Source organism: Alexandromys fortis, unplaced genomic scaffold, assembly GCF_014885135.2.
Source record: "Alexandromys fortis isolate MF-2015 unplaced genomic scaffold, M_Fortis_MF-2015_v1.1 scaffold_151, whole genome shotgun sequence".
Classification (NCBI taxonomy): domain Eukaryota; kingdom Metazoa; phylum Chordata; class Mammalia; order Rodentia; family Cricetidae; genus Alexandromys; species Alexandromys fortis.
Genome location: NW_026068043.1, coordinates 3,939,198 through 3,961,377, shown reverse-complemented (window position 1 = coordinate 3,961,377; position 22,180 = coordinate 3,939,198). Strand labels below are relative to the sequence as shown.

The following is a 22,180-nucleotide window of genomic DNA, read 5'->3' as shown; positions in this document are numbered from 1 at the left end:
GATATGATATAGCTATGAATACTTTGCATTGGTATGGATCTTGGTTTATTGATACAAATTTAAGGTCAATTTTGTTATATATATATATTTCTGCTCTTGATTAAGGTATTGTGTTTGTGCAGCTCATTTAAAAATGTAATTTATAATCAAGAAATATATGTTAATAGATAATCATCTATAATAATCAAGCTTGTAGTCATGTTAGTTAGATTTTTTTTAAATGTACAGAGATGAATTTCAGATGGATAGGGATTCTTCAAATCTTCCAAAGACTACAGAATATGGCATTTAAAGTGTTTTAAGAATTTAGAACTTTTCATGACAATGAGACTCATCTGCACCTGGCAGCAGCACCAATCTACTTCAAGAGGAAGATAGGCATCAAAGAGGCTCCTTATGGAGTTGGTTGGCCATTTGGCTAAGAAACTGCTCTTGCCTGGACTGCTTGATGAACTGGACATGCGGGACCCACAGAGAAATGACTGCTGAACTTGCCTAAAGGTGAGATGGTTTTTGGGGGTTCCTGCTTCATGAAAGAGTCTGCTAGATATTCTGCAGGACACAGAAGAGAGTTACTGACAAACTGCCAATATAGGTGGAACTGTCTTTGAAATTTCCTGCTTCACGGAAAAGTCTGCTGGATATTATGGGCCTGTAGGCTGAAGATGGATGCCCCAATGGTACAGAAGAACTTTGGGTGACTGTCCAGACAGTGAGATGTCTCTGTCAATTCTAGAGTTTTGGAAGATGCTTACAATGAACTTATTGTTTACTTAGGTAATATTATATCCTTTTGGAGTCTTTGATGGAGTTGAAGAATTTATAGTTATAGTTTTCCCTAGTTATAATAAAATATAAAGTATATATACATATATACAAAATAAATATTGTAACTTTAATTCTTTCTTGATACCTGCTTTGTATATGTAATTTTACTATGTTAAAGTTAAAAACCTCTTTTATTTAAACATAAAAGGGGAGGTGATGTGGGATTTCCCTCTGTATGCTGTGAATATCATTGGTTAATAAAGGAACTACTTTGGGCCTATAGCAGAGCTATAGGGAAACAGAACTAGGTGGGGAAACTAAATTGAATGCTGGGAGAAAGGAGGAAGAGTCAGGAAGAAGCCATGTAGCCCTGCCAGAGATAGATGCCAGAATGTTTCCTGGTAAGCCACAGCCTTGTGGTGACACACAGATTAATAAAAATGGGTTAAATTAAGATGTAATAGCTAGCTAATAAGAAGCTATAGTTAATGGGCCAAGCAATGGTTTAATTATTATAGTTTCTGTGTTATTATTTCAGTTCTGAGTGACCAAGACAAACAAGCCCTCCTCTTTCAACATATATGATGGTTTGACTAAGAATTCTCTGCCAAGGGTCCATGAGATTGAACACCGAGTTGGTGTTCTGTTTGAGAGGGTTCTTTAGGTTCATGAATAAAGGAGAATAAGACAGTAAACTTCCACTTTCTGGTAGCTTGGAAGTGACCGTCTCTCTCCATTTCCTCTTAGAGACAGCTGCAGGACCAGGCTTAGTGATACTCCTATATCGTAAGGGTTCATTATACATTATACCTTTTCTCTGGAAACTAATATAGTGGAAAAATCGAATAACATCTCATTTCAACTTATTTTAAAAGTAATTTATCTCTTCTTTCCTTGGAGATCTTTTCTCTCTTAAGATTCTGAGATTTGGACTGGTGAGATGGCTAGTTCCGTAGGTAAAGGCTTGCCCCCATGCCCAACAACCTGAGCTCCATTCCCAGAACTCCGCAGGGTAGAAGGAGAGACCCAACTCTTATAAGTTGTCCTCTGACCGCTACACACACACACACACACACACACACACACTGTAACACACATTTACAAACATACACATACAAACGTGTACACACACAATATAATAAGAAAAGATCCAGATGCTGTCGTCACATGTTTTGGCAGTGGTTTCTGATTAACATTACCCAGGAAAAAACACCCAATCTTTCTAGTTCTGCTCTTATTTTCCCTTCCAGCCCTGAGCAGTGTGTGGTCTTGGTTGCCTCTGACCCTGCCACTCCATTGACTGCTTTAGTCCCAGGCATCTGGCTGCTTTGCATGGAAGCAACCATTCCCTCTGCTTCTTTAGCTTTCTGAACCAGAGGAAAACTCCCTGTTCTGATGCATCTTACACACCGAGGACAGGATTAGGAGGGAACAGATTTCATAGGGTTCTTAGAAAGATCTCAGAAGGACCTGGCTCCTGTTTTGTTTTTTTTTTTTTTTTTAAAAAAAAAAAACTGGCAAGAAAAGACAGCGTTCACATACCAAACATTGCTGTAAAGTGTAGAATGCATAGCAAGTCAGACATCAAAATACCCCACAGGCCTGGGGAGTCTATGCTATTTCCTTCCTTTTTAAAATGTACTGATTTATTTCGGAGGCATGCCCATGCCGTGGCACACATGTGATTGTCAGAGGACAACTTCTGTGTAGATTCTGGAGGCTGTCGGGCTCCCTGGAGCACCCCTTTACACACTCTGCCATCTTGCCGGCCCTCTGTGTAATTTTTATAGGTGAAATTATATACACACGTGAACGTGTACAATGAGTGAAAATCGTATTAGTGTATGTAGAAAGTTCTCCACTACTTCCTCTCCGCTTCCTCTCCTCTCTCTGCCCCTCTTTTTTCTTCTTTCTTCCTTCCTTGCTTCCTTCCTTTCTCTCTTCTTCCCTCCTTCCCTTATTTCTCTCCTTTTTATTTCTTGCCCTTTCTTCTTTTCAACACAAGCTCTCCCTGTAGCCTAGGCTGGTTTTGAATACATCATCTTCCCAGCTCTGCCTTCTAAGTGCCAGGATGGCAGGCACGTAAAACCAGACCTGGTAGAATGGGAATCGATTTCCTAACAGGACATTTATTATTTAGCTAGTGTTTGCTCCACGCTGTATAAACCAGGAATATACCCTATAAAACAGAGCAGTGCATGTCCATTTCTTTCGCTTAACAGAGGGCTCTGGTGTGTTAGCTACTTTTTGTTGCCGTGATGAAAATACCTGACATAAGCCTGGCTCATGAGCTTGAGGATTGGGGTTCAGACCCCCAGAAACCCATGCAAATGCCACGTGTGCATGGAAGACCATCTGTAATTTCAGCCTCAGAAGGAGGAGGCAGAGGATCCACAGAGCAAGCTAGCGAGCAACACTATTCACATTGGTGAACTCTAGGTTTGATCGGGAGATCCTGCCTCTATGAATAAGGTGGAAGAATGATAGAAGATGATTCCATACATGAACCTGGGGCTTCCATGTGCATACACATACAAAAACATGTATGCTACATACATTTACATACATGAAAAATAGAAAAAATTGAATGTACAATTTAAGAAAGGTTTGTTTACTTATGTATAGTTATAATGAGTCCATTATACACACACCAAAAAAGTTTAAGGATTGACAGCAAACTTGCCTGGCACTCAAAGCCCTGGGTTCCATTCTGGGTGCCACAAACGAGCAAAACACTCCTAATTTTCTAAGACAGTGTTTTCAACCTATAGGTCACGATCCCCTTGAGGGACAAATAACCCTTTAACAGGGGTCGCTGAAGCCCACCACAAAACACAGATGTTTACATTATGATTTATAACAGTAGCAAAATTACACTTATGAAGTAGCAATAAAAATAATGTTATGGTTGGGGGTCACCACAGCATGAAGAACCGCATTAAAGGGTTGTAGCGTCAGGAAGGTTGAGAAGCACTGACCTAAGAGATCAGATCTTATGTTCATCTCTCGCCAGCAGCAACTCCATAGGTGCAGGTATGTTAATTAGCTCGATGATACTGACCATTTCACACTGGGAATCTATTAAAACATCACAGACTAAACAGCTTTAAGACACACAGCTTCAAGGAGAGCCTAGCAAAACCTACGAGTCAAAAGAAAAGGGGAAAGGAAACCCGTCTGTGAGTGTGGGCAGAGGAGCATTGCTCTAATGAACTTCAGCAACACGCTTTGCAGCCAATGAGAACAGCCTGAATTGGCCTCAAATGTGGGGGGCCCTCTTGTCCCTGGTGACCCCTCCAGCCACACATCTACTCCTGCAAGGACAGTGCTTCACCCCCATCCCCACACTTTCTCCCCTGATGTCACCTTTTACCCTTCATTGGCACTGTTATCAGAGTGTATACAGATGTTCAAATCATTCTTCTATTCAAGAAAAAATGGGGACATAGATCTGGAGGTAAGAACACTTGTGCAAGCATGAAGACCTGAGTTCAAATCCCTAGCACCTAAGTAAAAAGCTGGCCATTGCTGTAACTCCAGGACTGTGTAAAGTGAGCCCAGGGAGAACTGCTGTGGCTTGCTGGCCTAGTCGAGCTGGAGGCTCAGCCAGGGACCCTGTCTCTAGGGAATAAGGTAGAGAGTTGTTCTGGTTGCATTTCTGTTGCTGTGACAAATACCCTAACCAAAATCGATACTGAGAAGGAAGGGCTTATTTGGTTTACTCTTTGAGGTTATAGTCCATTATTTTGGAGGAAGTCAAGTCAAGAACTTAAGCATCTGGTCACATTGCACCCATAGCCAAGTGCAGAGAGAGAACAAATACACCCTTCATTCCCTGCTTGCCTTCAGCTCTCTTAGACTGTTCAGGGTCCCTTGCCTAAGGAATAGTGCCTCCCATAGTGGACTGGGTCTTCCTTCACCCACCAACAACCAGAGACAATCCTCTACAGTTAAGCCGACAGGCCAGACTTATCTAGAAAACTCCTCATGAAGACTCTTCCCAGGTGATTCTAGGTTGTATCAAGTTGACAATTAAAACTAACCCACAACACCATCAAAATGCTTTGGATAGAAATTTTAATTCAGGAGACTACTTGGTTTTCAGAAGAAATTAAAAAGATAAAAGTGCCAGGCTTTCTACTTAGCATCCAGAGCAGGTCACTGAAACATGAGATACACTGGTCAGTCCAAGCCCAAGTCATCCACACCCAAGAAGAAGTCTTAATGTCTCTGCTTAAATATCTCCGCTGAAATGGACTGGGATAAACAAACCACACCTGATAGGTTTAAGAAGCTTGGAACATACCTCAAGGATGAAGTTCATATCACAAACCAGGAGGAAGGCATGCCAAATTACCCACCTTGATTCCAAGTTCAATATTCTCTCCTCCATACACATCCATCCCAGGGTCCAGCAGACCGATTTCACCAAAGAACTTCCTGTTGACCACGAATGAGCAGCCAATCATGGCTGGTGTCCTGTGGGAGAAAGAAAGAAGCAAGATTGTCAATGTATAGGTAGGTGACATCTTTTTTTTTTTCCCCAGACACTCATAAGGTAGCCAGGGATTTCTGCTCTAGTCCTCTTTGAGCCTTTGATTTCCTCACTCCCCATCTCTCCATAAGGCTGCCTTCTAGCTGCAGAAGGACAAGGAGTGTTCACATCTAGGGATATCCCAGAACTCTGATAAATAGGGTAAAAACCAGTCTGCTCAACTATGTTCATAGCAGCATTGTTTGTAATAGCTAGAACCTGGAAACAACCTAGATGCCCTTCAATGGAAGAATGGATTAAGAAAGTATGGAATATATACATATTAGAGTACTACTCAGCAGTAAAAAACAATGACTTCTTGAATTTTGCATGCAAATGGATGGAAATAGAAAACACTATCCTGAGTGAGGTAAGCCAGACCCAAAAAGAGGAACATGGGATGTACTCACTCATATTTGGTTTCTAGCCATAAATAAAGGACATTGAGCCTATAATTCACGATCCTAGAGAAGCTAAATAAGAAGGAGAACCCAAAGAAAAACATATAGGCATCCTCCTGGATATTAACCTTCATCAGGCGATCGATGTAAGGAGACAGAGACAGAGACCCACATTGGAGCACCGGACTGAAATCTCAAGGTCCAAATCAGGAACAGAAGGAGAGAGAGCACGAGCAAGGAACCCAGGACCGCAAGGGGTGCACCCACACACTGAGACAATGGGGATGTTCTATTGGGAACTCACCAAGGCCAGCTGGCCCGGGTCTAAAAAAGCATGGGATAAAACCGGACTTGCTGAACATAGCGGACAATGAGGACTACTGAGAATTCAAGAACAATGGCAATGGGTTTTTGATCCTACTGCATGTACTGGCTTTGTGGGAGCCTAGGCAGTTTGGATGCTCACCTTACTAGACCTGGATGGAGGTGAGTGGTCCTTGGACTTCCCACAGGGCAGGGAACCCTGATTGCTCTTTGGGCTGATGAGGGAGGGGGACTTGTTTAGGGGAGAGGGAGGGAAATGGGAGGCGGTGGCGGGGAGGAGGCAGAAATGTTTAATAAATAAAATTTAAAAAAAGTCTCATGTATGCATAGTGTTGCATCTACCACATGGAGAATGGTTCTCACTGTACTCCCAAAAGAGAGGTGACTCTGTGGAGGACCAGCGACTGTGTAAAGGAATTTCAGTATGAGCCGCAGCTCTAATCTGCTCAACTTAGGAAGGAGACAGGAACGATTAAACTTGAAGCATGAAGGTAAACAAGAGGATACTGCACGGTTAATTTTCAACGTTAACACGCTGGGTCTGGAATCAGCTAGGAGACGCACCAATGGTTGCACTTGTGAGGGTGTTTCCAGAGCGGCTGATCCTGATGGAGTCACACCACTGCTGACAGTATCTCGTGAAGAAGGCTTAACTGGGGAAGAAAGGATCTGATTCCGCAAGTGGAGGGCGGCACTATCCCATGGGTTGGTGCTCTGAACTGAATATAAAGGGGAGGGCAAAGTAAGCAGCAGCATCGTTTCTAGTTGCTTCCTGACTGTGGATACAGTGTGGCCAGGAGCCTCGTGCTCCCAATGCCAGGATGGACTGTGCTCTCAAACTGTGAGTCCAAATAAACCCTTCCTTTCTTAAGTTGCGTTTGTCAGGTGTTCCGTCACGGCAATGGGTAAAATAACTAACATAGAGTCCAAAATCCAAAGGATCCAGTATCCATGCTCTGTCTGGAGACACTACACCTGGAAGCTGGTGTCTTAGGAAGGGAGAAGACTCAGAGGGGGAAGTACTCGTGTCTGCGGGTATCCGAGATATTGCTCCAACAAAGCTGAAATGCCTCTTCACTGAAACAGGACTAATGAAAGACAGCTCTTCAGGCAGGTGTGAGTCCTCCGGAGACCAGAGGAAGCCTGTCCTGTTCATCTGCATCCTGGGCACTTCATCAGAACTTGGAGACAAGGGCTGGGAGGCTGGTCCTGATGGAGTCACCCCACTGTTGATAGCATCTTGTGAAGAAGTTGTGGTTGGAATCTGCCACAGTGTCAAGGAGTCTGACAGACTGTGGGAAGGCGAAGTGGAAAGGAGCCTTAGGATGAGGCCCCGGGATGCAGGATCCCTTTGAAACAAATGTAAAGAAAGCGCTGTGGGGGTATCTCATAATGCTAGGAACAAGTGACATTCTTAGCCAAACATTGTGACTAGTTGGTAAAAAGATGTGGAGACTTGGTAGCTAAAAGATACACACACAGTCAAGCTGGCTATAGTGGTATACACTTAAAATCCCAGCAGGAGGAAAGTGGAGACAGAAGGGTTTGTGAATTCCAGTTCAACCTGCCTGCAGAGAGAGTTCAAGGCAACCCTTTACTATGTCTCAAGTTCAAGGCCAGCCTGAGCTGTATAATAAGTTCAAGGCCAACCTGGGCCACATAGTGAGTTCAAGGAGAGCTTGGGCTACGTGGTGAACTTAAGACCAGGCTAGAACACATCATATGTACAAGGCCTATCTAGGGTGCTAAGTGAGTTTAGCCTCAGCTACATAGTTAATTCATACCCAGCCTAGGTTACGCTAATGAGTTGAGGCTGGGCCAGCCAGCATTGTCTTTGCCAGTCAGTTCAGACCATAACCACTTGCTATTCCGGGACCATCTGAATGGACTTAACATGATCAGCTGTCCTTGCCTGGGAGAAACAGTTCCCTGGCAGGAAGCTGCCGCTTGACACATTGAGACCTGCTGTGTCCCGTGTCAGGTGAGGCAGCCTCATCCTCATCATTGATGAGCGGAGAACAAAGTGTGGCCTCACTTCCACCATAGGCATCCATGCCACCTGTCCAGCCATGTGAGCCGTAGCCAATAGCATGCCGGGGATGATGAGATTCTTGAATGCCTGCGTACATCCTCATCTTTTCAAACTCAACGGCAATTACTACCATTAGCACAAACATTTCCACTCAAAATCATTCAAAAACGATAATCATATTAAGGGAATCTGCCAATGCCCTAATCGCTCCATTATAGAGAAGAAGAACAGAAATTAAAAACAATCACTTTTATTGTTGCTATTATACAAAATATATGCACCACACACAACCAGTCCAGCTGACAGAGAGAGAGGCGGGAAGGAAGAGAGAGTTAGCCAGGAATGGGTGGTAGCCACGAGAATTCCCATTCAGAGGGATCAAGCTTTCCGGGTTTCCAGGCTAGTCCTTTTCATAGGTTTGACCAAGAGCTTGGCGCTGTTTGCTTCCACATCTTCTATGGTTTGAACCTAAAATATCCCCCACAGGCTGTTTGAGAGGACCTTTAGGGGGCGGGGCCCAGGTGAAAGAGGTAGGTCACTACAGGGGTGGGGTTTTGAAGGTCATACCTCAGACCTGACTTCCAACCTCTGGTTCTTGGTCCACTATAATGTAAGGAGTCTCTGTTATCACAAACTCCCACCATGAACTCCTCCATGTTTTCCCAGTCATAATAGAAGAAATGAGACCTTCTAAGACATGGGCCAAAAGATTATCTTTAACCCAAGATGAATCACAATGATTATTAACTTGAAGGGACCTGGAACCACTTAGGAGACAAACCTCTGGGCATGTCTGTGAGGGAGTTTCTAGATTGTGTTCTTTGAGGAGATGTCTTAGGGTTTCTACTGCTATGAAGAGCCCCCCTGGCCATGGTAATTCTTATAAATGAAAACACTTAACTGGGGGCCTTCAGAGGTTTAGGTCATCGTCGTCATGGTAGGGGCAGGGTGGCATGCAGGCAGACATGGTGCTGGAGAAGGAGCTGAGAGTGAAGAAGGAGCTATATCTTAACCTCCAGACAACAGGAAGTGAACTGAACTAGGCATAACTTGAGCATATGAGACCTGAAAACCTGCCCCACAGTGATACACTTCCTCCAACAAGGTAATAACTCCTCAACAAGGCTACACCTCCTATGAGTACCACTCCCTATGAGCTTAGGGAGGCCAGTTACATTCAAACTACTACAGGTGGGAAGACCCACCCTGAACAGAGATGTCACCATCCGATAGTCCCGAGTCCTCGACTAAATGTGAATGCAATGGGACTTGTAATTTCTGCTGCTTTGACTTCCACACCACGATAGACTGTATCCACTCAAACTGTGAAGCAAAAACAAAACCTTCCTTCCCATAGTTGCTTCTGTCTGGCATTTTGCCATAGCCAAGAGATAAGCAGCCAGTACACACCTATAGTACACTGCTGGAAGAGACTTGTGGGTGGAGTTCCTACCTAGACTCCCCCAGAGAGGGGCTGGAGATGCAGCTCACTGGTAGATGACCTGCTAGAACCCCCAGGTGTGGAGTTATGGGAGGGTGACAGCAGTAGAGCTCCTGTTTAGAATCCCCCAGGGAAGGGCTGCTGGCTTGGCCAAGTCATGGCACACTTATTTAGCAGAGGCAAGACCCTGGTTTCAATCCACAGCATCCTCACAGACATCTCTGCATCAGCTTCAGTGACTCTTACTCTCAGAGTATCATCAACCCTGGGGCTTTCAGCAGTTGTTGTTATCAGCCCTCTGCTCATAGGCTTGACGCCCATGGAACTGGTTCTTCATCAACTGGAAACACTTGAAAATGAAATTGCATCTGTACTGAATATGTCCAGACTTTCCTTCTCACCCTTAGTCCTTAAGATTATAATGCACACTCGCACGTTGTTATCGTGGTGAGGTTTTCAGTGTTGAGATGATCAGTGGCCCAGGAAGATGTCGGTATTGTGGGAACACCACATTGTCTATGTAAGAGACTTGAGCATACTGGATTGGGTAGCGGTGGTGGGTCCTAGGACTGGTCCTCCAGGCACAGAACTGAAGGAGCACCGTGTCAACTTCTTTGGCAATAGGCATCCTTGTTGTTAACATCCCAGTTACTACAGCGCACGTTGTGAGAACATCATGTTCCACTGATTCTCTATGTGCTACCCCGTAAACAGTGTGAGGTCCACGAGGGGATGCTGCCCTTCAGTTCCAGAAGCTGGATGTTAAGGACACCAGCTTGATAGAACAGAAGAGGGTGGAGAACTATCTGTTGCAGGTTTCTCAGTCCAGCAAAGCCCTCTATTGAGAACCTCACTCCTTTGGGGAGATTCATAAGCTCCAAAGTGTCAGTACTTTAGAGATGTCATTAAGCCCATTTCCTGTCCGAGGGACCTGACACTCAGAGACTGTGCTTATCTAGTGTTCCCTTGCTATAGCAAAACACCCGAGATCATTCACTTACAAAGCAAAAAGGTTTATTTGGGCTTAAAAGATTTCAACCTATATTTAGTAGTTCCATTGCTTTCTTAGTATTTATTATCTTATTGTTGTTATTATTGCTATTACTATTATTGGGCTCAGAGGATAATTTTAAAGAGCCAGTTCTCTCTTTCCATCATGTGAGTCCCCTGGAATGAACTCAGGTTGTCAGCCTTGCTGTAAATCCCCTTTATCTGCTGAGCCACCTGGCGGCCAGCTTCAGCAGAGGGCACTGTATAACAAGGGTACAGCAGAGAAAAACTGCCTCCTGGCCAGAGGGCAGGAAGAAAGGAAAAGAACTATCCAAGGGCATCCCCCAACAACATGTATGTGTGTGTGTGTGTGTGTATTTGTGTGTGTGTATGTGTGTGTATGTATGTGTGTGTGTGTACAGGTGCACATGGATGTGGAGGTCAGATGATGACCTTAGGTGACATTCTTCAGGGGCTGTGCAACTTACTTTTGAGAGAGAGAGAGGCTCTCACTGGCTTCAAGCTGGACAAGTAGGCTAGCTTAACTAGTGAGGCCCAGGGATCCACTTGTCTTGGCTGCCCACTTTAAAAGAATATTTTTAAAAGATTTTTTCACTGTGTAAGAGTGCACCACCGCATGTGTTACCTGGTGCGCGCAGAGGTCAGGAGAGGGACTCAAGATTCTCTGGAACTGTAATTACTGATGGTTGTTAGCGACCATGTGGGCACTGAGAATCGAACCTTAGTCCTCTGAAAGAGCAGTATGTGCTCTTAACCAATGACATCTCTCTAGCCCCAAGGTATGGCATTGTTAGGTCTGTCCTCAGTGAGATTCAGGTCCTCATGTCTTCATGCTTAAAGGGTAATTATTTTACCCCCCAAAAAATCAATCTTCTCAGAGTCCATTTCTTTAATTTTTTTTATTCTCTCTCTCTCTTTCTCTCTCACACACATATATAAATACACACACACATACACACACACATACACCCTGTTTTGTCCACATGTATGTCTGTATACCATGTACCTAGCACCTATGAAAGCCAGAAGAGAACATTTGATCCTCTGAAACTGGAATTATGGGTAGTTCAAACCTGCCACATGGATGCTGAGAATTGAATTCAGGTCCCCTGCAAGAACAGCAAGTGCCCTTAACTGATGAGCTATCTCTCCAGCCTTCACCTTGGTATTTTGAGACAGGGTCTAAACTGGAGCTCACTGCGTAGGCTAAGCTGGCTGGTCAGTGAGCCACAGGAATTTTCCTGTCTCTCCCTTTCCAGCACTGGGATTACGAGCACATTCTACCACACATACGGGTTTACGGGGATTGAACTCAGGCCCTTATGCTTACATGGCAAGCAATTTAATTTACTGACTGTTCAGATTGATTCTAAATGTTAAGTTCCATGAGTGCTGAGCCCTCTATCTCTCCAGCCCCCAGAGTCCACTTCTTAAAGGTTCAACGACTTTCCGTTACCAGCTCGCTGGGGAGCAGGCCTTTAACACCCATGACTTAGGGAATATTTCTGACTCAAACTTCAGTAGAGGTAATAATAAAGAGTTGACCAAGCACAGTTCCATTCCTGTGAGCAGTGAGGATCCCAGAGCTACCTGCTGGTGGCAGAATCCCCTCCACTCCTTGGTACATTATTGCCTCCCTAACCAGATAAGCTAAAACCCACAGCAGCTAAGAGTGCTCCCACCTCAAAAACCAACAGGTCCCATTCTGAAGCTTTTTGGGGGAACTTGCGGGCTGCTAAACACTAAAAATATAATTTTGGGGAAGGAGTTGGCAGGCTTGGAGAGTTTTAGCTTGCACGGGAGAGTAATTTAATACTCAGAGTTCCATTTGTCTGTGCTACACATATAAATACCAGAAGGGTTAGCACCCCTGCCTTTAAAAAAAAAAATCAAACTCCGTATTCGACACACACATATCTCACAGATCTGGCCCAAAGGCCAAAGCTTTGCGGTTCAATGGAGGGAGCATTTTTTGCGTTTGTTGCTGGGGAGATAATTCACCCTGGAACAACTTCCTCTGAACCAACGGGGGGAAGCAGACTGCCTGGATGTTAAGAGCCTTTGTTTGTGGGGGGATAAAGGAAAGGCTCATCTCCTCTCTCCTCGAGTGTGATTTTTCACAGATGGAGGAAGAAAAAAAAACCCCACCCTTCAGTGGGGATTGAAGTTGTCAGTTTCCGATGCCTGCTTCCTTGGCTGACTGATTTTGCTCAGGCTTGTTTCAGTGAAACAAAGACCATTTCCACCCTCTCCAGTGAGATGCTTCCTAGGAGCTACTTTCTCAGCATAACACTTTTGTTCTTTGCTAATCGCATTTGATTTAGTCTTTGAGGAACTGATTCTCTGATAGGTCTTTGAAGAGTATTTCTGTAAAAACATGGCGGGTTCTAAGACGTGATCTGTGAAGCCATTATCAGCCATCAGAACTTCTTAAAGCCGTGTGTGTGTGTGTGTGTGTGTGTGTGTGTGTGTGTGTGTGTGTGTTCACCTTGTTTTGAGGCAGAATCTCTTGCATGGAGCAAAAATGCATTCCTCGTAGTCACCAGTTTTACCGTAAGGAGTCCCAGAGAGGAGTGAAGGAGGACCAACATCAAAGGGTCCTCTTCTAGGCTGCTTTTCCTGAGTGTTTTCTCACAATGACGAAAGCAACCGACGCAACCGCAAATTCAGCTCCAAGCTTCCTCACGTCTACTACAAGCAAAGTCACTGGGCTCCTCTGTCTCCTCTAAAAGATGTTTCTAAGAGAGGTACGGTTGGGACTGGGACAAGGTGAGGTCCATGAAATGCTCATCTTGCAAGCACAAGAACTTGAATTTGATCCCCAGAATCCAGATTAAAAGAAAAAAATTGCATACAGTGACGTGTGCTTGTAATCCCAGCATCCAGAAGGAAGAAACGGGTGGGTCCCTGGGGCGCAGTGTCCACCTGCCCAATGTAACTAATGAGTTTGTGGCCAGCGAGAGACCCTGTCTCAAAAACCAACATGGGTATCATCTGAGGAAGGACAACTCAAGGTTACCTCTGCCCTCTGCATAGCTGTGCACCTCCCAGACACCACACACACACACACACACACACACACACACACACACGGTTGCAATTATTCAACCCACTTAGGTCCAAGAGTTAATGACCTGGCGAAGTCTTCAGCAAACATCATGAACTTCAACAACCTTTAGGTGTTTGTTGGCATCAGCTCTCTGTGTGCCCAAGAATAAGAGTTGTATTCGGAATCTGAATACCGTCCTTTTGAGACGCTGGCTCAGGTGGCCTTGCCCATGTCGCTTTAAGAAAGGGGTTTGAGTGGAACGACACCACAGTTACTTTGAAAGGTGTGTGTAGGCTTCTCTCTCCTTCACCTGCCTTGCCATCTGGAGGCAGCCACAACCTTGAGATGATAAAGACGCCAGCGCCGGGATGGAAGGAACTGAAGGAGATTGTCTATTGTGACTGCAAAGCCAACATTTGAGATTAGTTGTTAAAGCAACGGTCTCAACGGGGTCTCAAGTGCCTGAGTCAGGCACCAGAGAACACACAGAGAAGTATTTTATAAATCTCTAAATCCTCTTTACAGATCAAAGATGGCTACCACATGAAGTCACAGGAAGGGGGGTATGATCCCGCAGTGGGTGTCAATACTGGCTTAACTTAGGATGACCTGGGTAAGTCTGGTTTGTTACTATTGTTTTAATGTATGTGTATTCCTGCGTGCAGACACGTGCATACACAGGTGTGTATACATGTGTCTGTGTGTGCATGTGTATGGAGAATAGAGGACAACACTCTCTAATGCCATCTCTCAGAAATGCTATCTACTTCCTTTGAGACAAGGTTACTTACTTGTCTGGAACTTACCAAGTATGCCAGGTTGAGTGGCCAGTAAGTCCGAGGGATGCTCCCATCTCCATCTCCCCAGAGCTGGGATTACAAGTATGTCCCACCTTGCCTGGCTATTTATGTGGGTTCTGGGGCTTGAACTAGGGTCCTATGCTTGCATAATGTCCTGGTTAGCTGTGTCAATTTGGCACAGTCTAGAGTCCTGTAAGAGAGCTTCAACCGAGGAGTTGGCAAGATCCTATTGACCTGTAGCCATGTCTATATGGGATTGTCTTGATTAGTGACAGATGTAGGAAGGCACTGTCCACTGTGGGTGGCACCATTCCCTAAGCAGGTGGTCCTGCGCTGTATAAGGATCTAGCTAAGCATGATCCCGAGAGCAAGACAACAAGCAGCATTCTGTTAGGTTGTCTGCTGTGCTTCTCTTACTAGGAAGAGTTCCTTATTCCGAGGTAATAATGCACAGAATAACAATCAGTCCTACCTTCAAGCTCCTGCTTGAGAACCTGCCCCAATTTCCCTCGATGAGTGGAACTGTAAGCTGAAATAAATTCCTTCCTCCTCTGCGGTGCTTTTGTTCAAGATGTCTTATTGCAGCAACAGAATGAAACCAGAACACACAGCAAGCACTTTAGCAACTGAACCATATCCCTGGCCTCTGGAGAGCTTCGAAAGTCACCCGTACCCAGCCAGGACCACCCCACACTCGGATTTGATTTGAAGTACAACCATGGCTGAGAGGCTTACATACATGACACATCTCTAAACCCAACTTGAAGTTTCTTCTTGGAAGAAAGAAGAAAGACAAGGCCACTCAGCTATGCTGCTCAAATTGGAATCCACAGACTGGGGAGGAATCCGGCAAATGGGCTAAAGGACAGGAAGGTGAGAGACAGGATGCTTGGCGCTGTGCCTTCTGGGAGAAGACAGATGCCTTCTGGGAGAAGGCAGGGGAGCAGAAATAGTAAAGGGGTTGATGTTCAGGCAGAAAGTGGATCTTAAATAATGCTCATAGTGCCCAAAAGCAGAACAGAGTTCTGGATATGCAAGGAGCCCTGGTGTTTCTGCATAGCCTTGGGGGAGGGGAAAATAAACTCATCAGGTCAAGAGAAGAATCAGAAGGCTAGGGGGAGAGATGAAAGGACATCAATATCGGGGTTCATGACAAGGGATCAGCTATGAAGAGGGGAAAAAAGTCCCCAGTAACTGCAGTCATGGGGCTGGAGAGCTGCTCAACAGTTAAGAGTATATGTATTGCTCTTTGGAGATTCCCGTTCCCAGCACCCACAGCAGCTGACTCACAACCACCTTCACTCCAACTCCAGCTGACCTGATGGCCTCTATGACCTTTGCACACGCCCTCCACTTAGACAAAGACATGTAATTAATCATATGAATCTTTAAAGAAAAAGCATCCCTTAGCGCAAGGTGTGAGGTCATCTAGCAGAAGCAGGAAGATCCTTGAAGGAAGACCTGTTGTCAAAAAGATTTCCCTTGGGCACAAGGCAGAAGCAGCTCCCTTTGCTCTGCTGTAATCTTTACTGAAGATGGGAGGAGAGGGAAGATAGGGAGGGGGAAGAATGGTGCCTACAGAGAATAGCATGTTTAAACCCAATTTAACAGAGCAATTCTCCTGAAAGTGATCATGTTCCAGTTGGGAGAAACGGGGGCTACCTTGAAACAACTAGATGAGTTTTCTTTTTCCATCATGAGTGAAAATGAGGGCTGGAGAGCAAGCCGTATCCAGATGTGGAGAAATAAAGTCAATATATATATCTGACTTGGGATTGAAATTGAAATTGTGCTTTAGGCTTCAGATATCGTCACACTCACGAAAAGCAAGGAGACAAGGACACAGGAGTCACGAGGGAGAGGATGCAGCTCAGGGGGTGGAGGAGCTGCTTGCTTAGTATGTTCAAAACCTTGAGTGTTTTTTTATTTTTTTTTTACTAGAGCAAAAGGGAGGGAAGGAAGGAAGGGAAAGAGGAGGGAAGGGAAGAGAGAAAGGACTCGGGAGGGAAAGAAATAGAGAAGGAAGGGAAGAAGAGAAAGGGAAGGAAGATGGATAAAAGAAAAACAGAATCAAGTTTGGAGGGGCTGGGGCTTTAGGTGAGCCAGAGACTGCTTGTTTGACACACTCAGAGCCCTGGGTCCACCCCCAGCATCACCCAGCATGGGTGGAGTGACAGATACCTATAATCTCAGCACTATTGGGTGGCAAAGGCAGGAGGCATAAGAGCTCAAGACCATATTTGACTATGGAGTGAGTTTGGGCCCCCAACATTTTTCTGGAAATAACTTAGCATTATGGTGGTGAGGCTGAGCAATCTTTGGGCATTAAGGCTACAAAGTCTACTGCTATAACAGAGCCTGGGGAGACAGCACAACCAAGAGCCAAGAGCCTGTTATATCAACACGAGAACCTGAGTTTGGATCCCCAGCGCTCACAGAAAGAGCCAGGGGCAGTGGTGTGCTCCTGCAGCCTCGGCGTTGAAGTATTGGTGACAAAGAGATTTCTGGAGTTTGTGGGCCAATCTGCTTACCACTGACCTCTGACCTCGCAGTTTCTGAGATATTTTAGTTCATCACTTTGGGGAAGGTGTGGTGGCAGGAGGTGCTGCGCCTGTGTGTTGCGGGAGATCCTTCCGCTCCTCCAGCCAATAGCCGCTGAGATACCAGCCCAATGGGGCATGATCTCTCTCTTTAAAAAAGTGGCCACTTCCCTCCTTTTGCTCTCTTTGCTTCCTGCTCTGTTTCCGGTGACTAGACTCCTTCCTGATTGCACAGAGGGCTGTTTTCTGGGACAGTTATCTGTAAGTTTTTTTCCCCTTTAAATAAATACCACCCTATTAATCATAATTCCAAACTGGTGTGGCATTGTTTGTGACTTACGCCTTCACCCATGGTGATGGGAACGGGTGATGCAAGCCTGTTCACATGGTGGTGTGAGCCAAGCAGAGGAAGGGGGCAGGTGTAACCTGCAAGACTGTCCCTAGGGACCTACTGCTTCTGACTTGGCCCCACCTTGTAGAGACCCGTTAAGAGAAGAGCAAAGTCAACCAAACAACGGTCCTGCCTAAGTGCCAAAGGAACCCAGATGCTTTCTGGGAAAGATGGGTACATTCATTGCCCTGACTGTGGGGTGGTGATGCAGTCACAGATGTGTGTATGTCAAGGTCTCCAAATTACATAGATCAACCCTGGCATTCACTGTACATCAACTAGTACCTTGTTCTAGTTTCCTTGCTACTGCTAAAAAAAGCAATGTAGAAGAAGAAAGGTTACTTTATACTTCCAAGTCATAGTCTGTCACTGAGGGATGCCAGAGCAGGAACTGAAGCCGTTTCTTGAAGCAGAGGCCATGAAGGAATTTTGTTTGTTGGCTCATTCTCGGCCGTGCTTAGCTAGCTTCCTTATAAAGACAAGGACCACCTGCCTAGGGATTGTTGCTGCCCATAGTGGGCGGGGCACTGCTGCATCCGTTAAGAATAAAGATCCCCCCCAAGACATGCCCAGAGGCCAGTCTGATCTGGGCAATTGTTCAGTTGAGGCAGCCTTTTCTGGAGACTGTAGGTTGTGTCAAGTTGATCACTGAAGGTAACTAGGCCATACCTCAATAAAGATGATTGTTTTAAGGAAAGTCTTTAAGCTTACGATCTTACACTTACTACACACTTTCTGATATTGATGGTATAATATCCCAATTGATCTATTTTCTTGACATTTTTAGTGAATGCCATGCTTCCAAAGCTCACATATTTTATATATTGCTTTGTGTAGAAGGCAGCAGAGTTAATCTCTTTAAAGATGAGCAAGAGACAGGGCTGGACAGATGGCTCAGCATTTAAGAGAGCACACTTCTCTTGCAGTACCCACATTGCACGGATCACAACTGCCTGTAACTCCAGTTTCAAGGGATCTGACGCCCTCTTCTGGTCTCCACAGGTACTGTACCTATATACATAGACTCATAGACACACAGAATTACAAATCAAGTAAACCCTTTAAAAAGTACATGTCCAAGAGAAGGGCTGAAAAAACATTTGGTTCTAAGTTACCGAGAAAATCAAAGAGAAAGCTTGACCGCCGGTTGGCCAGTGACAGCAGGGCCCATGGCCACAGGGCAAAGCCTATGGAACTTCTGGCAAGAGAACCCAAGATAAGCTTGTGGTTATTTCCATTTGTAGGTGGAGGAAGGCAGTGATGCCTCTCAACCACTCAAGCACCACAGTGGTGAAGGATGTTCTCAATCTTTTGAACAAATTTCCTCAGAAAGAACCGAACCTTCTGGTGGGCCTTCTGCAAGGCCACTTAATGCCTTAGAACAGTAGTTCTGAACCTGAAGGCTGGGACCTCCTTGGGGAGGGTGTCTCATGACCCTTTCATAGGGGTCACATAAGACCACCAGAGAACACAGATATTTACATTATGATCCATAACAGTAGCAAAATTAATGTTATAAAGTAGTAACAAAAACAGTTTTATGGTTTGGGGTCGCCACAACATGCTGAAATGTATTAAAGGATTGCAGCATTAGGAAGGTTGAGAACCAGTACTTTAGAACATCATCAACATGAGGAGGTTGGGATGTTGAAGGTGGAGGGGCTAGTCACAATTTATCTTGGGCTATTTTCAGCTTTCTAAATAGCCATCCCTTGCCCTCCTCTGTGTCTATCCTAACATCTTTTTGAATCTCAGACAAGGCATTTTGAAATGTACTAACAAACCACTATGTCTACCAATTAAAAGGCTAAGTGTGAGTGAAGCCAAGAACAGAGATTTTCCTGCTTCGCCCATGCTTCCAGCAATGTATTTGGAAAATGTCTTAATTGAGGTTGCTGGAGAGATGGCTCACAGCTCCCTATGACTCCAGATCCAGGAGGATATACTGCCCCCTTTTGGCCTCTGTAGGTACTGCACAGCTTGGACAACACCATACAAGGACACACCTACTCATAATAGAAATAATCTGTTAGAAATATGAGGACAAGCGCTTATAGAAAATAATGAGGGTCATGCCTGGTGGCACACGCCTTTAATCCCAGCACATGTGAGTCTGAGGCCAGCCTGTTCTACATAGTGAGTTCCAGGACAGCTAGAGCTACATAGTGAGGCCCTGTCTTGAAAAAACAAACAAAAATAAATAAGTAAATAACACAAAAGAATATGTCAGAGCCCTTATATAACCTAATATATTTTTATTACTGAAAGCAGGTGTTTCCTCAATTTTAAGGCCTATTAATTTGATCACAGTAACTATAACCATAAAATCACCACCCAGATCTCAATATCAAACATCATTATTTGGTCAGTATTAATTATAGGTGTAATTTCATTATTGTATTAGCTCTCCCAGAACAAGCAGTCAAGGGGCTGGAGAGATGGCTCAGTGGTTAAGAGCACTTGTTGTTCTTCCAGAGGGTCCAAGTATGGTTCCCAGCATCCACATGGGGCAGCCCACAACTGCCCGTAGCTTCATTTAGAGGAGATCCAAGTCCCACTTTTAGCCTCCATGGGCTCTGCACTCACGTGCACATACCCTTCCCAAATAACCTTTTAAGATGGTTAAAAAATAAACAAGCTCCCAGCACGGCAGTATTACGAACACACCAAAATCTTACATGCTTGTCTTTTACAGCTATTTAATATATTGTGTGTGCACAGGGGGAGCCGTGTGGGTGAGCACATGCCACCAATGTACATAGAGAAGCCAGAGGGCAGCTGGCAGGAGTCGCTTCTTTCTACCTAGTGGGTCCTGGGGATCAACCCAGGCCGTCGGGCTTGGGAGCAGGTGCCTTTACCCACTGAGCCATCTCACTGGCCCGGGACCAGAATCTTAACACCATTTCCTTTGATGCGGCTGAAAGATGAGACCCAGTTTCATGCCAATATTTCTCCTGGTATTTTGGGTCAAAGGCAGAAATTAAAAAAGCAAATCAAAATAAACAAAATTTCTGGAAGTGGGAAAAAATGCAGCCTCTGGAATTTCGAGCACAGTAGGGAAGCCAAGCGGATCGCACACAGCCGAGGAGAATAAATGATAAATGAAATAAAGGAATGGATGCAATGAAATCACCCCTACCTAGTGCACATAAAGAGATGGGGAGAGAAGAAAAGGAGATAAAGACCCAGGGAGGTTGCATCCTTGCATGGAAATACCATCTGAAAGACACCAGAAGCTTGTCAATCTCTGCCCCTTGTCAACGGGAATGGAAATTACCTAACGCAGCACCTTCAAAGCTTTGTATCTTATATGGGAAGGACGGTGAGGTTAATTCCTTCGATTCATTGGCTCCTCGTAGACGTCACTCATGGTGAAGGGTATTAAGTTTGACATCTTAGGGAAGAAGACACTGAGCTCAGACAGATTTCAGGAAATCGTATCTCTTGACAAGGGTGAAACTGAAAATCAAAAGGGAACTTGGCAATTAAAACAGCTTCCCTATCCTGCACGTCCTCCTGATGGCTATTCACCTTGATAAAAAGGAGTGTAGATGCTGTCACGCTAATGGAGGAAACTTCTAGAAGTTAACGGATTCCCTACTTTGTCAGGTCAAAGCTAGCCCAGAGCAGAAGGTGACTTTCCTGCCTAGGTTTTGAGCGCCTCCTTTTTCTGAACACACGGAGCCTGCGGTTGCAATGGAAGGAGACAAGATTTGCAGAAAGCTGGGCATCTGGGCATGAGTTCCTAGTGGTCTTTTATCACTTTTGGGGGTGGGGGGAGGGGAGGCCATGTATAGTTCATTTCCCCCAATAAATTGCATAGGTCGGCGTCTAGTGCATAGGCAGCACCCAGATAAGAAACGTGTTACTGGCTGAGCATTGAAACCACAACCCGATCGTGAGTGACTAGCTACTTTGCTGTAACTGAGATAAAATAACCAACCTAAAGGAGGAAAGGACTTAGTCTGGCTTACAGTCACAGAGGGAGGCAGTCTGTGGTAGCTGCAGACGTGGGAAATGGATGACAGGAGCAGGAAACTGGCTGACAATAGTTTCTCCACAGACAGGAAGCACAGAGAAGGAAAAGGAAGTAGGGTAAGCCTGCCCCAGGGATATACTTCATCTAGAAGGCCCTGCCTCCTTCAACTTCTATAACCTTCCCAAACAGCACCACCTAGTGGGAGCCAAGTGTTCAAACACATGAGCCTATCAGGACATTTCTCATTCAAACCACCACAAGGAGTAAAAAAGGAAAAGCAAATGAAATTCATTCAAACTATGGGCTCTATTATCAAGATTACTATGTGAGGGTCATGCCCCTCAGAATTCCTTGCTTCCTGTCTTATACTGTAGCTGTTCATGACACCACCTACCTCTTCTCATTAGTTCCCTTGAGGGCTGTGGCCACCTTTCACACAATGGCTTTCCCTTAGAAGGTGGTCTGCAGTTATTTCTGGAATCTGGGAACTCCTTCAGCCAATAGCCTTTAAGATGTCAGCCTACTGGGGTTTGGTACTATACAGGCAGATATAACGCTTGTGCAGTTACTCCCGTCTCTTTCTTTCGGCTGCTGAATTCGATTCCTGTTCCCTGATCTTGCAAATCTGTGAGTCTACCCCTAAATAAAGAACCCTTTATTATACTCCATTCTGAGCTAGCATGGGACTAATTTATCTTGTTCATCTAAGGTGAATGAATGAGTGGGTTTCCTTAGGACACATTCTCTCCAGCAATGTTTCTCACCGCTCTTTCTCTGAAAAAGGCTTCCATGTGCAATGATTAATCTTGCCTGTCAACTTGACTGAATCTGGAATCAGCTGAGAGACACACCTCTGGTTTCTGAGGGCTTTCCCAGGGGAGATTAACCAAGAAGAGGAGACTATCCCACA

General features: G+C 45.0%; 1 protein-coding gene across 1 annotated transcript in view; it reads right to left on the bottom strand.

Moving 5' to 3' along the window:
- The window catches only part of Galnt17 (polypeptide N-acetylgalactosaminyltransferase 17), a 419,016-nt gene that overhangs the window by 75,909 nt on the left and 320,927 nt on the right, over positions 1-22,180 (bottom strand). The window contains exon 6 of the mRNA XM_050166139.1: positions 5,130-5,247. Coding sequence (XP_050022096.1) covers positions 5,130-5,247 — 118 coding nt within the window. The remainder of the gene's footprint in view (positions 1-5,129; positions 5,248-22,180) is intronic.